General features: G+C 42.7%; 1 protein-coding gene across 3 annotated transcripts in view; it reads left to right on the top strand.

The window, feature by feature from the left end:
- Nucleotides 1-16,497, top strand: part of TGFBR2 (transforming growth factor beta receptor 2) — a 58,223-nt gene extending 41,726 nt beyond the window's left edge. For all 3 annotated transcript variants that reach the window (XM_065666152.1, XM_065666153.1, XM_065666154.1), the window contains 3 exons: nt 2,755-2,896; nt 10,524-10,651; nt 14,114-16,497. In XM_065666152.1, coding sequence (XP_065522224.1) covers nt 2,755-2,896; nt 10,524-10,651; nt 14,114-14,293 — 450 coding nt within the window. In that variant the 3' untranslated portion in view covers nt 14,294-16,497. The remainder of the gene's footprint in view (nt 1-2,754; nt 2,897-10,523; nt 10,652-14,113) is intronic.
- Nucleotides 16,498-18,742: the final 2,245 nt, after the last annotated feature.

Here is an 18,742-nt window from a genome sequence, read left to right on the forward strand (position 1 = left end):
CAGGGGCTCTGAAACTCAACCCCACAAACACTTTCATTGCTTAAGGCTGACCCTTATTTCAAGTTGATTTCTCTGGCATCACTCACAGACACTTGGAAGTAGGAGGGTAGTGTTGATACTGCCACTTCCACAGTCTACACCGACACTAACGATAAAGAGCAGAGCTGCTCTGAGCAGGTTGCTGCTTTGGTGTCGGTGTCCTTGGGCACCGGTGTTGAGGCCTACTGTTTCATTTTGTTTAGCTCCAGTGAATCTGGGGGTGACCCAGCTAGTGTCATTCTCCTCTGTGACAAGTAGTATGATGATGTGAAGTGATTCTACTTCGACCTCCACCTTGGTTCATCTGGGCACACAAGTATTACCCACTTAGCTTTCCCAACATGCCAATGGCAGTGCTGTAGCTTTTACTGAAGGGGCTTTCATGTTATGCATAATTTCTAAACTTTACCCTTTGACTCAAACCCTTCCCACCAGGAGGTCCAATTTTCTAAAGTATATAATGGAGCTGAGCCATTTTTAATTCAAGAAAACGTTTAACTTCCTATGAAATACATGAAAGAGTGTATTTTACCATTTTTCTGGTCAGTCTTAGTAAGGCAAGTTGTTGGGGTTACAAAGCCATCTTCTTTCTGATCTATCCAAGTACCTTCCATATCATGCAAATATAGCCATTATTGACTATACAATACAAGAGCCCTTAGTGGCTGGCTGGAACCCATCTTTCCCCCCGTTAGAACCTTTGCAGTCTTTTCAGTTTGGCCATCCATGATGGTTAATGTTTGTAAACATTTGAATCTTAAAAGAAGTGTAAGATCTCCTGTAAAAAAGATTCAAAATTCACTGCAGGAAGAGAGATGGACCCTCACTAAAAGCTTTGGAGAAACAAGAACTGAAAGCAGACTGGTATTTGCAAAGAGAAAGAATATCCACACTCTAGAGGGTATGTACCAGCTCTAAGTTGTTGGAGTTTAGGTACCAAAAATGCCTTTGGGACTCAGGGGTCACCTTTCCTCAAGATACAGGAAAAATATCTTTGACCCAACGACTTGATAATCTAAATGCAGATAAAAGGACATATGCAGAGTGGAATGATAAATCCTAAGGATGGAAATAGGATTGACTTGATAGCATTCAAGTAATTTTCTCTCTGCATTTCCCATTGTACTGTTCAGTTACAGGGCTTCATCCTCCATTGTTCAGCAAAGCTACAGAATCATTGTTTCTGCTGCAAAGAGGGTGTGAAATGTCAGATCAGAACAGCACTTTGTGGCAATGTTACGAATCTGTATTTAGGACCCATTAATTCTCGCTAAAATCAGCAGGGATTGAAGGTATGAGACTGTGGGCTATGTACAGGTAATCCTTAAGCTTTGGACAAAATCTGCTTGGGGAAAAAGTTATGTGTTGGGGAATAAACAGGGCGTAGGAACAGCTTCTGCTGCAGTTTCCGTACATTCATATTCTGTAGGGGAGGGAGATACTGATCACCTCAGTGATGCTGAGACATGATTGTCCCAGGTACCCATTCAGTGTAAGGCTGTTGCTCACATGCTTGGCTTTAAATTCATCAGAGAGACCATTTAGTAGGGGATTTAACTTTGGGACTGATCACACAGGTTTCTTTCTGTCCTCTCTTTATAAAGGTTTTGATCCTACTACCATTTGCATATTTTTGACAGAAATTCTCTGCTGTTGCAGAGTCCTGTGACAAACCCATGTTGTTCGTGTCTCCTGTTGCCTTCTTACGGTACATTGCACTTTTTGTGGAACATCTTCCCATTTGCCCTGAGCCTGGGGTGATAAGACATGTGTACAAAAGCTTGTAAAATGGATGTCATAGGTCTCTCAGAAATGTACCTTTACTGCGTGGCTTCTTGCGATTGCAGACCCAGTAACTGGGATGATCTCTTGCAGTTCTGCTTGCCACTGGGCAAGGTGTAGGGCAAATAGCTCATGTAAATCACAGGTCTTACTTCATCACCCACTTGTGCTTGTTCATCTCTGCAATTAACCAGACACCTTCCCTGTGAAGACTTTGTCATTTCAGAGCAACTGCTGAGAGATCCAAAAATTCTTCCCTAAATCCGTTCTTGTGATAAAAACAGACATTTAAACTTTGTCTTCTGTAATGCAAGGTCATAATCTAGATCTCAACAAAGCAGCTAAAATCATTGCTGAAAATTCCTCAGCATGAATAAAGTTTATGAGAACAGCTTTTCAAACAAAGGGGCTGATCTTTGGGTTTGATTCAAATGTGTGCTTCTACATTCAGTATTTGTGTATTTGCTTTCTTCTGCCAGGCCTGCATTTACCACTTTCCTTTTAAGCCTACCATGAAAAGAAACAGCTAACACTGTAATATGCAGCACAAAAGAGCGCAATGTGTTTTTTGCTCATCGGGAAGACAACAGCAATTGCTTCAGGCCCGAAGCGGAGAGTTTATCTGCGAACAGCCAAAGAGTGAGAGAGTTTGTCAGTGTCAGAATTATTTTCTTAAGGAACTAAAAAAGGCTTTTTTTTTATATTATTTTTTTTTTTCCTTTACCAAGAGAGAGGTGCAAATAAGTTAGTAGTCAGGACATTGCCAGATTCCCCTGGCAGCAGAAAATACGGCCTGTGCCAAGTATGGCCAGATTTTTTGGATACATGTCAAATGGCACTGTTTCTGTGAAAGCTGAAGTTAAATCACAGCAGAATCCAAACTATGATTTACAATTTCAGCTCCTGAGCTTTCCCTGATCTCCTCTCCTGTAGGTTGGCACAGCAAGGTACATGGCCCCTGAGGTTCTAGAGTCCAGGATGAACCTGGAGAATGTGGAGTCGTTTAAACAAACAGATGTGTACTCCATGGCTTTGGTCCTCTGGGAAATGACATCTCGCTGTAACGGTGTTGGAGGTAAGTGCCATCATTTTCTTTTTCTCTCTAAAAGTATGTTTAAACAGACATGTTCTTGTAGTTGTCTGGGGAGGAGGCAATTCTTTTTAACTCTCACCAGGTTTTTTTAGTGTATCTGGATGCTATAAATTAACAGGCCTTCAGCAGCAAGACACATGTGTCCATAAGCAAGATTGAAGGACAAACACCTGAGTGCACAAGAAAATGGGTCCTTGATTGGTGTAAGGATAAATCTGTTGTTAGGTAGACCAATTTTAAAGATTATTAATGTCTGGGTTTTTTCCTGTAACATCTTAAGTACCCATGGATTGACTCAGTCTGGTTGACTTCACCCAAAATGATTGGAAACATAAGACAATTTGAAATATTAAGACCAAGAAGTGATAATTTCCTTCCATTTACTTTCATGAAATGCTAATTCTGAAACTTAATGAGGGCCAGTTAAGTGTCACATTTACTAGATGATCATTTTGGAAAAAGCCATCATAGTGATACAAAGGCCTTCTTGCTTTCCCAAAATCCCCAGCTGCTATTCATCATGTTCTGTGATGTTGCAACAGATCATATTTACGAGAAATCAAGGGAAATTTGTTGTATAAAATTCAGTAACAAAATAAAAATGATTGGAACTGACTGTCAGAATAGCTCCAGGAAAAGCTGCTATGCTTGTTCATATTCAGAGTTCGATCACTGAAACAAAATCCCCATTTCTGTTTCACCTAAAGCTGCCCCAGGATTCCCAGTGTGCAGCACTGGTATGTGCTTGAAATCAGAAAAGTTGCTGTTGAGATATCTGTATTACATATTGCCATGTTTGAAGATTTTGACCTTACTTCAGGGACTAAAATGAGGCTAAAATTGCATATAAAAGTCTTTAGTCTGCTGGAATTCTCTAACGTTCATCCTAAAAATCCTGCTGCAGAGTCTGGTACTTTCACAGGCAGCCTAAGGAGTGGGGCCGTAAAAGGTAACACTAATGTGGGTATTAGAGTAGATAAGCAACTGTGATTTGATTTGTTACCCTTCTTCCAAAACTACAGAGGCTCCATTTTCATCATACCTGGAACGGTTCCCTCTTGAAGGGCTGCCACAGAGCCAGGGCAATCTTGCAGGCTAGAGCACTAAAATATGTGGAACAGCGTACAGGAGGGAAACCAGTGTCCCATGGGATGATGTGCATAGCTGCTCCTTGTTTCTCTGCTAACATCTGTGGGATACTACAGGGGTGTCCATAGAGGTCTCTACAGCCACTCTGCACAGTGGCTGTGTGGCTGCATCATAGTGCCTGTGTGCAGGAGGGGAGGAATGCTTCCACCTCAGATTCCTCCTGTGCCTGACCAGCATTTGGTCTTGCTGTGTAGGCTGGACTGTGGGCAACAGATTTGCCCCTGTTTGCACTCTGCTGGGAAAGCTACAAAGCGAATATGTGTGCAGAAATCTAGTGCTAGCATAAAAGCGCGAAAAAAAATAATTCTGTTCAAACATTTCAGGTAAAAAACATTTGGTGCTTCAAGAACTGAACCTCAGTCTGGCATATTCCAAGGCAAACCTATCCACATTTAACGGTCGTGGTCATGCCTGTTTCTAAGTGCATTGGCACAACCTTAGCCTTTCATTAGCACTTTGTAAATGTGGCTGAGGGATTTAAAACCTGAGAAAAAGAATCTTTGCCCTGTCTCTTGAGCTCTCTCTGTTTCTTGCATTTAGGAACTCACCTTATTAATATAAATATGAGCTGTTTGCTGTGGAGTCTTTCATCTTTGCTGATGCCTGAGTCTCTTCCTGTTCATATTTGCCGAGTATGGTGAAATGGAGACTGTGGCAAAAGCAAACCTTATTGCTGCTGTTCTCAGAAGGCAACTGCCTAAAAGAGGATATAAAGGCAGTTTCATAAGGAAAGAAAATCACCAGCGTGTTTAGCTAGAGAAGACTGACCTATTATAACCTTAAGAAGAGTTGAAGTCATTTCAGGAAAAGGAAAGATTTATCTGGCGCACCATCCCCTTTGCTTTGAAGGTGAAGCTTAATGCTTGCTTACATCCTGATTTTCCCTGTTCATTTTGTCCCTCAGTCATCCTCATGGCCAGAAACATATTTCTTGAATTTCATTTCTCTATTGCAGTTATCTTTCCTGGGTGAAGTCCCCAGCAAAACCATGAAAGTACTTGGGCCAATCTTAGGGGGTGGAACCTGTCTTAGTGTCTCTATCCAGAGCAGTTAAATACTGGATGAAGCACCCTTGTGACTGGTAGTGAGATAGCAGCACTGCACAGTATCTCTCATTTCCTTCTTAGATTTTCCCCTGGTTCATGCAGCCTGGCTATCTTTGCAACCAGCTGATGAAATACCCTTACAATGATTCATGACTACAGCTCCCCCTCTGCTTTCCCTCTCCATCTGTCACTCATAAGACTCCCTCCTCTCCTCGCAGCCTTCCCGAGGAGCTGCCTCTGCTCACGCGAACCGCTCTTCCTAAACTGTTTAGGCACTGAGACAAATGACTTGATGTAGACGCTGGAGCAGGCTGACCTGATTGCAGCCACCCTTTCCAAAGGAGACTAAAAGATGTAGGCAGCGGCTTTGCAGGACAGGCTTGATCATGCTGTCAGCTCAGTATTGCTAGAGAAAGCCCATGGCTTTTTAAGAGGGGAGGAGTGGCAGCTTAAGCCAAGGCAGCAGCATTAACGACTTTCATTAGGGAGGAAAGCATGGGGCAGGGGGCTAATTGCTATTCAGCCACGTAAAGATACAGTCACTGACTTCTTTCACAAAGGGAGTTCTCAGTATTTGTTTGTCAGCGTGCAGGTGTTTGGTGAGTGTGGGAAGCAATGGAGGCAGGTCCTTTCACCACAGCAGCTTTGTCAAACAGTCTCCATGCTGTGCCAGGCCTTTTCAGTCAGCAGACGTTTAAACAAAAATACCCAGCAGCATAATCCATACTGTGAAGCTGCTGTAGTAAATAAGCAGGTGGGGATTGGCTTTTTGAGAAAGGCCATGCTGTTCATTGTTACTTTGTTGTGCTAAATATGGAGAAACAGAAATGGGGCACAAGGGAAAGAGAGACAGAGGCAAAGATCGAGTTTGACTGATTTTTCACTGGAGTGTAATTTAGGAGGCATAGTTAGAAACTCAGTAATACTACTTTGGGGAGAACCTGAACTGCTCCACGCTGCTGTTAACTTGGTATTTCATTCAGCACAACAGCTGTGCACCAGATGCTGCACATTGCAAGAAATACAATTTCCATCTCACCCACTAGCTTTCAGAGCAACAGAGCTTTGGTGACTGAGGCAAATGTAATTTCTCTGACAGCCGCCTAGAAAGAAAAGAAAACCATCTGTTTTGTATCAGAACTGTTTTGGGGGGGGACTGTTAGGGTGACAGCTATTTGTGCATTCTGCACCTCATGAGATGCTCAGCTTTCATCATATTGACGTGGGGAGGTGACAGTTTCTGGTGGCAGGGAGTGTTTTGGTAGCCTGTACAGCCTGGGGCTGTGCCTGCACTTTGGGCCCTGAGGTGGCTGCAGCTGCAGCCTGATCTGAACCTTTCCTTCTGTGGACCAGAGCCCAGTTAGGGCATGTCTGCGCTGCGCTGGCTTGTGGTGGCATATAACCCTGAGCTGGTACATCCAGACAGTGCAGCATCACTCCATAATAGTAATTCATGCCCTAGAAATTCTCAAAGTGTCACCACAGTACTACATGTAAGGTAGCAAGTGCCATCCTTCAAGAAGCCCAAGGTAGCACTACGCTGGTGTCTTCTATGTTCCTCTACTTTCCCACCTCAGGATCCAGCACGTACTGACTAAGCAGCCTGTAACCATACACTGAAGGCAGAGCTCGTGCACTCCCAAACCTTTGAAAGAGTGGCTGTGTCTTTGATCATCAGATGTGAAATCACTTAAAAGATATCTGTGCAAGGGAAGATGCACACTGAGTTCACCCATTCCAACACACCCTCACCGTTCCCAGCTAGCATCTGTGCTCTGAAGCATCCCTGTCCATGGCAGGGAGGGTTGGAACTGGATGATCTAAGGTCCTTTCCAACCTTAACAATTCTATGATTCTATGAATGGCGAACAGGGAAACCTAGGGAAAATGTGAAGGACATTTGAACAGCTCCTTAAACATGGCCATGAAGTGGCTTTCAAGCCTCTGCTTTATTCATTATTATCCCTTTGTGCAACAGCTAAACAGATCCACTGTCCAGATTCCTCCGGCATGAAGAAAGACACAATCTGCACACACACAGAGGTGTGGCATGAGCTGTCACAGTAGCTCTACTATTGGCTGATGTATCCGTTATGTGGCTCTCCCCTTGTAAACTCTAAATGGAGGGGTATTTCAAAAGGATCTAAAAATTCCCAATCCACAGCCCACTGCTGTGGACTGTGCTTCACAGCTGATTTTTGCTGGCTGACTTTCACCTCACTCCTTCTTTAATTCTACAAGTGAGCCTCCCTCTTCCATCCTGAGGTGTCCCACAGAAATCAACAAGAGAGATCATATGAGGGAGTGTTGACAGGGTTTGTGGGTACGCTGTTCTGACCCAAAGGAAGAGAATTTCACTGCAAAGAGCTTAGAGTAGAAAAAGAACACATGAGCAAGGCATATTTTTCATGAGGAACCCACAGCCAAAATTTCCAAAGCATTCAACAGGCACAACAAATAGATCTTCAGTAATGTCTCTCTTTGGGGCTAAAAATCCAGTCCCAGCCTTTCTGGGAGTTATGGCCAGGCCAGTGCCAAAGGACACCAGAGATACAACAATTATTAGTGCAAGATAGCTTACAACCATAGAGATTAAATGCTGGAGGTTAAAGTTGAAAGAACTCAGCCATTACTGAACACTAAAGGTGCTGTATTTCACAGTGCCTGATGTATGCATGGTACTTCAGCCAGTTGTCATTTTTAGTGCCTGACTGGTGTAAAAACAATCAAAAGAAACATATAAGGTATGAAAAATAGATTCAATGTCTGTATACAGCCATGCACAAGCAACTAGACACAAAATCTTAACCTGCCTCAAATTGACATTTGTTACATCTACTGTAGTACGTCAGCATGATCCATGAGTAACCCCCGCTATTACTGCAAAATGTGTCTGACCCCTGAGATTCCACAGCATCAGGATGATTTACTGCAAGAGGATTCAGTGGGCTTTTCTTTGTAAAGAAAAGAAAAAGAAGGAGATCCTGCATGCTTTTCAAACTGAGGGAAAATAGTCTGCATGACTATTACTGCAGAGTCATTACAGGAAATTAGCATCTAGCCTCGATTTCTCTTCCTTTACCATAAAAGAGCAGCAAACAAACAAACAAACCCAAACCAAAACAAACCTAAAAAAAAATGCTCAGGCTTTATATTTGGAAGAGGAACTCTTGTATCATAGAAAGAATTTCTCAAACAGGGAAAACATAATACAGATATCAAGTTTTGAACCATCTCATAAACCTGAATGGCCTTTGCATTAGCATCAGCAAGAGGAACAGGTCAGCAGTACAGCAACAGCATCCCTCTGTTGGGTATTGTGACTCCTCTGACTCTGCATACTGCAAGATCTCAGAGCCTTGGCTGCTGTCCATGACCACTACCACAATCAAACCATGGCTGATGAAGATGTAGGAAATGGACATCTAGGTCATGCTATTTAAATTTTTCCAGGGAACATTAATATTTTGGTTAGCTGTGAAAGTATAGGCATCTGCCTTGTAATCTTTGTACGTCCGATGCATAGTAATCCAGGTCTGACCAGCAAGATGGCAACTTCCCAATTAACTTCTAGGGCTAAAGTCTTGTAAATTTATTTTGGCTGAGTAATCTTTAACTGAAATTAATGTGGGTGAAAATAGTGTGCCTTCTTGTAGAGGGAAGAAAGCAAAGCAGACTTTGACCCTTGAGACTGAAAAAAAGCGATTTACGTATGAGAAGGTAGGAGTTGTGTTTTGGGATTATAGCCCCTCTCCAGAGCATTGTGTGGACAGTGGCCAGCACCAGATGGTTCAGGAGAAGGAAGGAGAGCTCTGCAGGAGGCATCTGTGAGGTGATCTGTTGCACTGCATACAGTTGTTTGCAGCTGGATCTCTAAACACTGAGTATGTGAAGCACGAAGTTGACTGTGCTTTCCAGACTGTTTGTTATAGTAACTAGGCTATTCTTTTTAAGCATTAGAAATTCTTTTTCTGTAGCCTGATAAAGTCTTCATCCCATGGCCATCGCATAGAAATCAAAGCTGTAGCCTAACTCTTAAGATTTTAGAGAAAAGTCCACCTTTTAGTTATGTTCTGTGCTATCTTGGTTTTATCATCAGACATGTCAGAAAAATCTGACCTATATCATCTTGATCATTAGTTATTTTCGTTGCTTTATCATATGACACCTCACCTTTCCTTTCCCTCCAAAGTAAACAAAGCCAAGCTTTAGAGTTTCTTCCCATATTTTATGTGCCTTTAATCATCATTATCACCCTTCTCAGAGCTTTTTTTTTACCATAAAATGACCCTTGAGACTAGTGAGCAGCTTTGGACACTGCATTTGAAATTTGGTTGCAACATTACATAACAGTACTGTGTCTCCCATCTCATTCATCTCTCTTCACACATCTTCTGGGCACTCACGTGTATTCCCCAGACTGCCTTGTAGATTACACTTCAGTTTTTCTTGCCCTCAATTAATTCCTAGAAAGAAATAGGAGGCAGCAGAACAAGCCAGCTTCATAAATCTTTATCTGGTACTAGCAAGTCATTAGGCCTGTGAGTAAAGTCTCCATCTGTTCCCAAAGAAACCACAGCATTTTCTACACTGTGTCAGCATCTGCTATAATATTTCCGCTCTCAGAGATTTCTTGAGTTTTCTCCAAAGGTCCCATATGTCAGCTTCTTCCTTTCTCTCTCCAAAGAAAAGTGAAGAAAATATGCAACATGCAAGCAAAAACTGGAATGGCAGCAGCCCCTTCAGGAAGCTGTGCCCCTACGTCTTGGGCCAAAACTGATCTGTTTGGGGAAAGAGGCCTAAAATAAGAGCAGACTACTACTTTCTATAAATGAACACAGCTCAGTGATAAACAAGGGCAGCATGGCAGCTTCCAGCACTGCTCTTTATTGTATCTTTGTCCTTTTCAAGCAACTATTTCATCCTAGCAATCTGGCACATTAACATCTATCATGACCTAGATAGATTTCAGTTTATATTTCACCTGGTAAGTGTGTGTGAACTCCGGGGGACCTAAGGGCAGCTGATTCTTGCAAGCCTGGCTCAAGCAAAACTCACCTTGAAGCTCCTGTGTGTTTTGCCTCAGCACAGATTGGAAGTCTTGCAAATCATTATAGGTTATTCTGCTGCTCTGACTGTTGCTAATATGATTATGTACTAAAGGGTTTGAATGAAAATTGTTTAGTTGTCTAGGAAAGAAAAGGGCAGGGAGGGGGCATGTGGGAGAAACGAATCTGAAACATTTTTGAAAATGCCAACTGGCTTTGCTTTGTTCGGAGCTGGTCAAGCAGAACAGTGGCACTTGAGCGGCTAATCAGTAGCTCCTGCTCCTCCAGAGAACAGCCAGCTCCCTTCACACTTGGCACCAGTGCAGTGTAGCTGAATACCCTTGTGTTTGCTTATTTTCTTGGCAGAAGTGAAAGAGTATGAGCCCCCATTCGGCTCTAAAGTGCGAGAACACCCCTGCGTGGAAAGCATGAAGGACAGTGTCCTAAGAGACAGAGGGCGACCCGAGATCCCCAGCTCCTGGCTTCACCATCAGGTAAGAGCACCACATGTGAGCAGCTGGAAGCTGCACTGTACGTTTTGCTGCTTCCTGAAGTCTGAGCCTTAGATCAGTGCCCTGCTCAGCAGGCTGAACATCTCTTTTGCACAGATTAAAGCTCTGTCACATGATGACACTGGTGTGGCGGTGGTTAAGACACCACAGTGCTCTGCATCACACCTACCCCCAAGCCCTAGCATTTCTGCTGCCCACCAGTGCAATCTAAAAGTGATCAAAACAAAAAGACTGAAAACCTGAGATCTGAGAATCATCCAGACAACCACAGAGTAATTTGGGCCTTAAAGCACACTGTGTGCAGGCTCTGAAAGGTCAAAAAGAACAACTTTGCACATGGACTCCTTCAGTAGAGAAAACAAATCTGAGTACTTTATCATGGAGACCAGTCATAGTTGTATCCCAGCTGTTGACAAGTTTAAGAAAATAGGAAATGAGTCTTCAGCAAGCCAGTCTGGTTTAATTCAGGTTGCACATTAGCAGTCTGTTTCCCTTGCAAATCATGAAGCACTCTGCCAGCTTTTCCCCATTCATGGACACCATGGTTGCACTTCCTAGGCAATAGTAGATTTCTCAGAAGATGAAACTGAATGGAAGTATGCCAAAGGCACGCATTTCTTCACCTTTGCTATGAGCTGTTTTATCAGCAGAGATAAAATGAGAATTGTATGAGAGAAGAAGCGAGGTTTCGTTGTTCCACTTTTCAATGAAATATGTTGAGTGGTCTTTACAGACAAAAGACATTGTGAAAATTTATAAAAGCGCAGGCAGACAAGATCAGCTAGTATTTCCACCAGGAGCAATGCAACACCCCGTTTTTCATTCAGCTGAGATGTTAAAATCATAGTCTAACACCTACTTAAGGAAGGCCAAGTGAGTGGCCAAAATCAATCATCTTTCCAAACAAGAACAGTGCATCTGCCACCAGCAGAGTGCAGCCCCTTCCTGGACCACAGGGACTTCCTCCTTATCTAGTCATCTGTGCTAAGTAGGGTTATTGAGGAGTGGCTTTTAACTGGGGAGGAAAGCTGTATTTTGAGGGACAGGTGGGTATCTGATATTAGCAGCATTAAAAATCTCTTTACGTTTTTAGGAGCCATAGATCTTATTAGGAGCCAACTATCTTCTAACAAGTTGAGCTGGGAAAGAGGTTATACAAGCTCATCTTGACAGAAAAGAACTAGTTGCAGAAGTTTTATAAAAATTCTGGATGAGCTAGTAAAATGAATCATGAGTTGACTGCAGTTGTTTGTTTTCCACAAAGGAAAAGTGAAGTCTAAACTAGTAATACATATGTGGTAGTTTAGAAGAGCCCAATTAGCAAAGCAGAAAAGAATCTTGAGCCTATTCATTTGAGAGAAAAAGAAAATAAAATAATAGAAAATGTTTAAAATTAGGAACAGTGTAAGAACATTTCTCAGGATATTCGAAAGACATGGTCTCACATGAGGAAAATTAAAGAAAAGAAGGGTAGATAACTGCTTAGGGAAACAGAAGATCGATAGGAAGATCTATGGACAGGAAACGTGAGGATAATCAGTTTTCTCAAGAGCAAAAACAATCTAACTTAGTACCAGTCTGTTGCTGGGTATAAAAGATATTGCATACACTAATGCAAAGGCAGAAGTGGTCAGCAAATATTTCTTTTCTGCATTTGAAGAGCTAGATGACCTGCATGTAATAGAAGGTGATAAAGGCCCCCAAAAGCACAAGTCATTGGCACCTAAAGCAGGCCTGGAGCAGTTTAGGTGGCCCAGAGAGTTGTCTGCATTCAGGACAGAGCCCCACTGCAGTGTGGCACTGCATTACCTGGCAGTAAAAGTGGGCAGTACCACTGGTTAGGCCTTGCAGAGAAGTGTCCAGGATCTCATTTTACGCACAGCCAGTTGTAGCAGCAGGTGTAGGTGTGTCAGGATGCCTAGAGTGCCTGCTTAGGGAAACACTGGGCTCAGGATCCCCATGGTGCTCAGGCACCACGGCTGCTCTCACAGCAGCAAGCCTGGGTGTGTGCTCGAGGTGCAGGAGTAGAGCTAAACTTCATCGCCTTTGGGTTTACATAGCAAACAAAATGATTGCAGATTGGAACCTAAGTGTCCTGCATTCGACTTCAGATTTCTTCCCCGTGTAAAACCCAGACCTCACTCTGCCTCCAGTACAGGGCACCCACCAACTGGGAGGACCACTCATCTCTGTATGTGTGTCACCAGAATGGGCAGAGCTGGCTCCAACAGGGTTCAGCTAAAAGTCTAAGGCAGGAAATGGATGCTTGATAACACACTCACAAGATATTTAATGAAAGTGGATTTAATACCCTTCATCTAAATCCCTTCAGGGTTTCACATTGTGCTGTCTAAAATGCAGTGACGCATTGGCTTCTGCAGGGCTGTGACAGTTTGCAGCAGCTGAAGATCTGCTTTAAGCTCCATAGAAGTTGACCTTACTGTAATGGCTCTTCCATATTCATTTTCTTCTTCTGAAGTCGCGTTTTTGTAATGAACTCATTGTTCATTGTGATGAAATTCTGGAATGGATTTACATATTACAATTTCCCTCTCTCCCACCCTCCCTTTAATGAGATTTGTTGCACTGCTGATTTCAAGTTAATGTTTAATATTTAATTTAATTTACCACTTGAATTTCAGTGCCAGCAGAAAACTAATGTTATTTGTACACAGACAATAATGTTCTGCTATTGACATTGACATCAGTCAACATCACCAGTTAGGTAAATTATGCAATTAATGTAGTCTTCTGGAATGCTATTTTTTTTTAAATGGGAAGTTTTAGATAAGTCCTGCTTAATGAGCTTTTAGTGTGTCATAAAGCAAAGTACACAATTTCCTGGCAAATACCTCATGTTTATAAAATGCATTACAGAGATGCAACTGTGTTTTGCTCCTGTAAAACACATGCATCAGTATTGAAATGAAGGTTAAATACTTACATCTGTGAGTGACATGTTTAAGTGTTTGTGGGACTGTGGCCCATAATTGCACATAGATTTAGTTAGTCTGCAAGAAATTCATAAAGGGATTATGTAGGGCTCGATATTGCTGACAAGCAGAATTTCTTTTGAAAAACTCAAACAGAATTCATACACACAAAGGCATGGGTTAAGTGGGAAGTCACGTTATCCAAGAATTCTGATCGTATTTATTAAAAAAACCCGAAACTACTTGATCCCATAGCATCAGTCCAAAGCATCATTGTTCTTGTTATAAATTATCAGAACATACATTTAGTACCAACTAAAGTGCTGAAAATACTGTAGTAGGGTTTCTTTGAAAAAAAAAACCAAGAAAAGCATGCCCCCATATATGTAGCAGCAGAGCCCATAGAACACTTCCAGGACACAGAACTTCAGAGGACATTAACACAACTAACACACATGGGCTTTGGCAGTACCTGGCCCTATCATGACTGCTCTCTCTGTGCTCTCTGCAGGGCATACAGATGGTGTGTGAAACTCTTATTGAGTGCTGGGACCACGACCCCGAGGCCCGGCTCACAGCGCAGTGTGTTGCAGAACGCTTCAGTGAGTTCAAGCATCATGACAAGCTCTCAGGAAGAAGCTGTTCGGAGGAGAAGATCCCTGAAGATGGGTCCGTGACCACTGCCAAGTAGTGTGCACCCGAGAGCTCCGATACGGAGAGAAATCACTCCTAGATGCATTCACCTTGGCAAAGGAAGAAGTCTCAGTCGCTGACTTGACTTACTTCCTGGAGGACTGAGGCTGTCACTACTCCCTGTAGGCTCTGGCTCTGGACAGGGAGATGTATTCATGGGAATTAAAAGCCAGCAGTAGGTGTCATACCCTAGCACTGGCTGCCGGCATCATGTCATAGGAGGAGCTATGTATGTTAGCACTTCCTCAGGAAATGGGATTTGAAAATAGCTAATAACATTATGCACTTTATTAATGCCTGTATATAACTAGGAAAATGCTATTTATGTATATATACATATATATATAAAATGTGTGTATGTATATATATATCTATGTATCTATAAACAGCCATGCTCTGAAAAAAAAAGAGTTAAAACAAAAACAAGTGCTTCCAGGAAATTACCGGTGTGTTGGAGATCCCTCCGCCTAGGGTTGGAGCCTGGGGAGACTGGCATAGCACAACACCAGCAATCGTGCACTAAGCGCTCTGCCAAAAAGATAGGAATAATATGCGATAAGAAGATAGCTTTCAAAGCATGTGCAGTAACCAGCTGGCTGTGGGCCTGCAGTTCACAGTTGCAGGAGCAGTCTCACATAGGACAGACCAGTTTGGCTTTGCAGTTGTAGCTACATGGTCCAGTCTGCAGCACATCTTGGAAGTTCAGGCATGCATTCGCCCTCTTGCCTTAACCCTGACATCCTCAGTGTCCCACAATGGGAGTGCACGGAGTTTTGGTCCCTCCACAAACTGTTTTGATACCTGTTTTGGTGCAGAGGTCATTAATGTTACATGTTTATTGCTTTGAACTCAAGCCGCTTGCAGGCAGGTTGCAAAACATCAGCAGGATGAGATTTTCCCTCCTCCCATCCCCACCCCCACCCCCAAACCATACAAAACAAGACACGGCCAGCAATCCAAGCAGATGTTTTATATTTGCTGTGCTTTCTGAGTGCAGGCAGTACTATTTTTTTTCCATTCCTTTTACCTTGAGTATGTTGCTGTAAGAACAAACATTTTTTTCCCTATACATCATGTCTAATTGCTTGACACTCCACAGTCCGAGTGTCCCTTGTGTTTTCTAGAGAAAAGTAAAGAAAATGGCCAGTGCCTTTTATTTTTGCAGAAGGACCTTGGAGGGGAGGGAAAGCTCTGTGGCATTAGGTTAATGGCATATCCTGCTGTCAGCACTGCTTGCATATAGGGCAACTCAGCAGTTAAGAGAAACAAACCAAAAACCCAAGAAAGACAATTCGTTCCGAAAGCATCCCTCAGACACTTCTTGTGTTCTTTCAGTTCTCCAAAATGTTTAAGGCAGCTGACATCACATTTGGCCTATATAAATGACAGCAGTGTGTTTAATAAGTGCTAATAGTTTTGTCTTCAGGAGTTTTGCAGTGATTTTTCTACATTATTCTTCCCTACAGCATGTAAGCAGGCCTTGGAAATTAGAAATTCAGCCAGCACAAACCAGCCCTCTACAGATGTAGCTGGTGTAATTTATTAAACACAAACAGTGATATTTCTCTAGAAGACATTGCTGTGTAAGTCAATAGGAATCATACTTATTCAAATAGGAGTTAAGGTTTATGTTGACAAATATTTTATTTGAAATGGTTTTGTGTCTGCTTTTTTCTTTTCCTTTCATTTTAACCAAACTATTCAGAAATATTTAAGCAGAGCAGGACAAAACCTCAACAACTACAGTGGAATTCAGAGGATATTATGTCAAATTTTATGGGGGGGGGGGGATGTTTTTCATGGAAACAGTGAAGCATGGGCAGGGGCAAGGGCTGCAGGCAGGGGCTGCAGGAGTGGGGTCCACTGCCCTCTAGCCATGCACCTCGGCTGCCCGGACTGCAGCCCGTTTCTCTTCCTTCATCCATGGTGAAGGTCAAGGCATGGTGTCCAGTAGTTCCTGACAATACTGACATTTTATGGGGGTTTTTGTACTACTACATGTAAAGGGCAATTTTATTCTTTTAAGGAATATTTCACCTGTACATCATGTATGAAATAGGAATGTGAACAATATATACTCTTGTATATTGAACGTTTCAAGCACTTAACTTGCTTTGTAAACTGTTTGGGGGGGGGTTTGGTCTGTTTTCTTTTGTGTAAAGCAAATGTTTATTGGAGCAAATAAAATAACACAGACTCCAATTTGTCTTTTCATCTCTGGAACATCCAGCATAGGAAGAGGACTCTTCGTAAAATGAACCCTGTCTTAAAATGATTCAGGGCCATTCCTTCCCACCAGAGGCCTGAATGTCATGATCAGTGTGTCCACTGGCCTTTATGTGTCTTTTGCTGATGACTCCTTCCCCCACTCTCCACCCTGCCCTTCAGCAGAACAGCACTAGCAGATACCCAGACTCACTGGCCCATTAACCTCTGTGCTGTAAAACCTCCACAAGTCTCCTAGGGAAAGGGGAAGGGAGAAGAGATTTCACAGAAGATGAGCTCATACTTTTAGGTTCCTCAGTTCTCACTGTAGGCATGGCATCGTTTAGTGGTGGACTTGGCAATGTTAGGTTAATGGTTGGACTCCATTATCTTAAAGATCTTTTCCAACCTGAATGAATTTATAAGGCTGTAGTTAAACCTCAGTCATTTTGTTGCTGGTATTAAAGTGAGCCAGAAGACAGCCCACTACATCTGTGTAACTGAGAAGTATATGATTAATATGCCTTAAGTAGCCTTACAGCTACTGTTGTCCACTCAGAGCTTCCACCTTTTTAAGGTGACACCCGTCCCATGGAGTACATGATGTAGGCATCTGAGGCTCTCCACGTGTTACCATTTTTTTCACGGGTTGTATTTTGGTGCCAAAACCTCCACCAGAGTTTATGCTTGACTGCAATGAATATTGCCTTAACCTTCACATATGGATTCCCCAAAACCAGCACCCAGGTGTCTTCATTCCTGAGTTGATCAGAATCACAGATAACTGAGGCTGGAAGGGACAACCAGAGCATAGGCAAACCTAGCATCACTGTGGTCAGCCCCAGCACCTGCTGGTGCACTGCTGGCGCTGGCCACCCCTCCCCAGTCCCCACTGCTGGCCACATGGGGATCATGTGGGGCAAAGATCTTCAAGCCCTGACATCCTGTTTACACTGGCTTTAAGTCCTTTGGCATAACAAAGCAAACTAGTGTTGCAAAACCAAATATAAAATGTACTAAGAAAATGTAGCAGATGAACTCCATGGACCTTTCAGTCTTGAAGTACACAATATCCTTGAAATAAAGTACACTACATCCTTTCAATTATTTTTTCTTTCAATTTTGCCCATCTTTCTCAGCCTAAATATGGTATTCAACATCCTTCTGTAAGCAGGTCTTTATTAGCACGTCAATCAGCCTTTTATTGACATGGTACACAGCAAGGAGGCTCCAGCTGTGCAGTGCAGAAGGTGAAATACTAAACCATGCAATGGTTTAAACCGGATGGCAAAGTTTCCTGGCACAACCCATCTCTGTGCTAACCATCCACAGCACAATGGGATTTCACCCCCTTTTATGATATTCTCAACTGCTACTGGGATAGACATGAATAACAGAAGAAGAAAATATCATGACCCAGCTCCTTAGGGGGGTAAAAAAGAAAAACAAAGCTATTAAGACATTGTTATTCTGAATGCTCCTGGAAACAAAATGAGCCACATGTAGAGCACCTGCAACATAGTCATCTTGTCAAGCCAGCTGTGCTGGGACCCAAGGGCTTCTTTGGCTTCAAGAGGAACATTGATTAATTTATTTCATGATCCTTAGCTCTTTCTCTTCTGCTTGCTTTTCTTGCCTTTTTCTCTCTTTTTTTTTTTTTCTTTTTTTTTTTTTTTTTTTTGCCATTACATTTTTAATAAAACTCTGCCTATGGCAATTTTTCCCTCCACCCACAAAGAAGATGTAGTGAGTTCTTCCAGACTGTCTGCTTGTTCCTGAATAAAGTTTGGCTGCGTTCATGCTGCTTATTACTTGGCAAACGTTCATGCAAGTCAGTGCACACCATGTGTGAGTTCAGAAGACTTTTGCTGAGGGAGTGCTAAAAATTCTAGTCTCCTCCTCGGTCGGTATAAATGATGCACCTCACTGCAGGATTTTTGGGTTTGGGTGGTTTTTAAGGCACCTGTGTCCTGCAGGGTTATATTTCCCAGCATGACCCTCAACACCCACTTGGCCTGAGCCCATGGTGTCTCAGCGTGACGGTCTGGACCCTGTTTCTTCACTATGTCTTGACCTATTGGCAGCTCTCACATATTTTTGACCTCTATCAACCAAAAAGCCTTTCTCATGTGTAGAAAGCTAAGGGGAATGTCAGCAGTTCATTGAAATATGGCCAAATTGTGAAGCTCCTGGAAGGACCAAGCCCAGTGAGGAGATTTAAAACTCAACTAATGAATGCTTT

This window comes from Lathamus discolor, chromosome 2, assembly GCF_037157495.1.
Source record: "Lathamus discolor isolate bLatDis1 chromosome 2, bLatDis1.hap1, whole genome shotgun sequence".
In the NCBI taxonomy this organism is placed as follows: domain Eukaryota; kingdom Metazoa; phylum Chordata; class Aves; order Psittaciformes; family Psittacidae; genus Lathamus; species Lathamus discolor.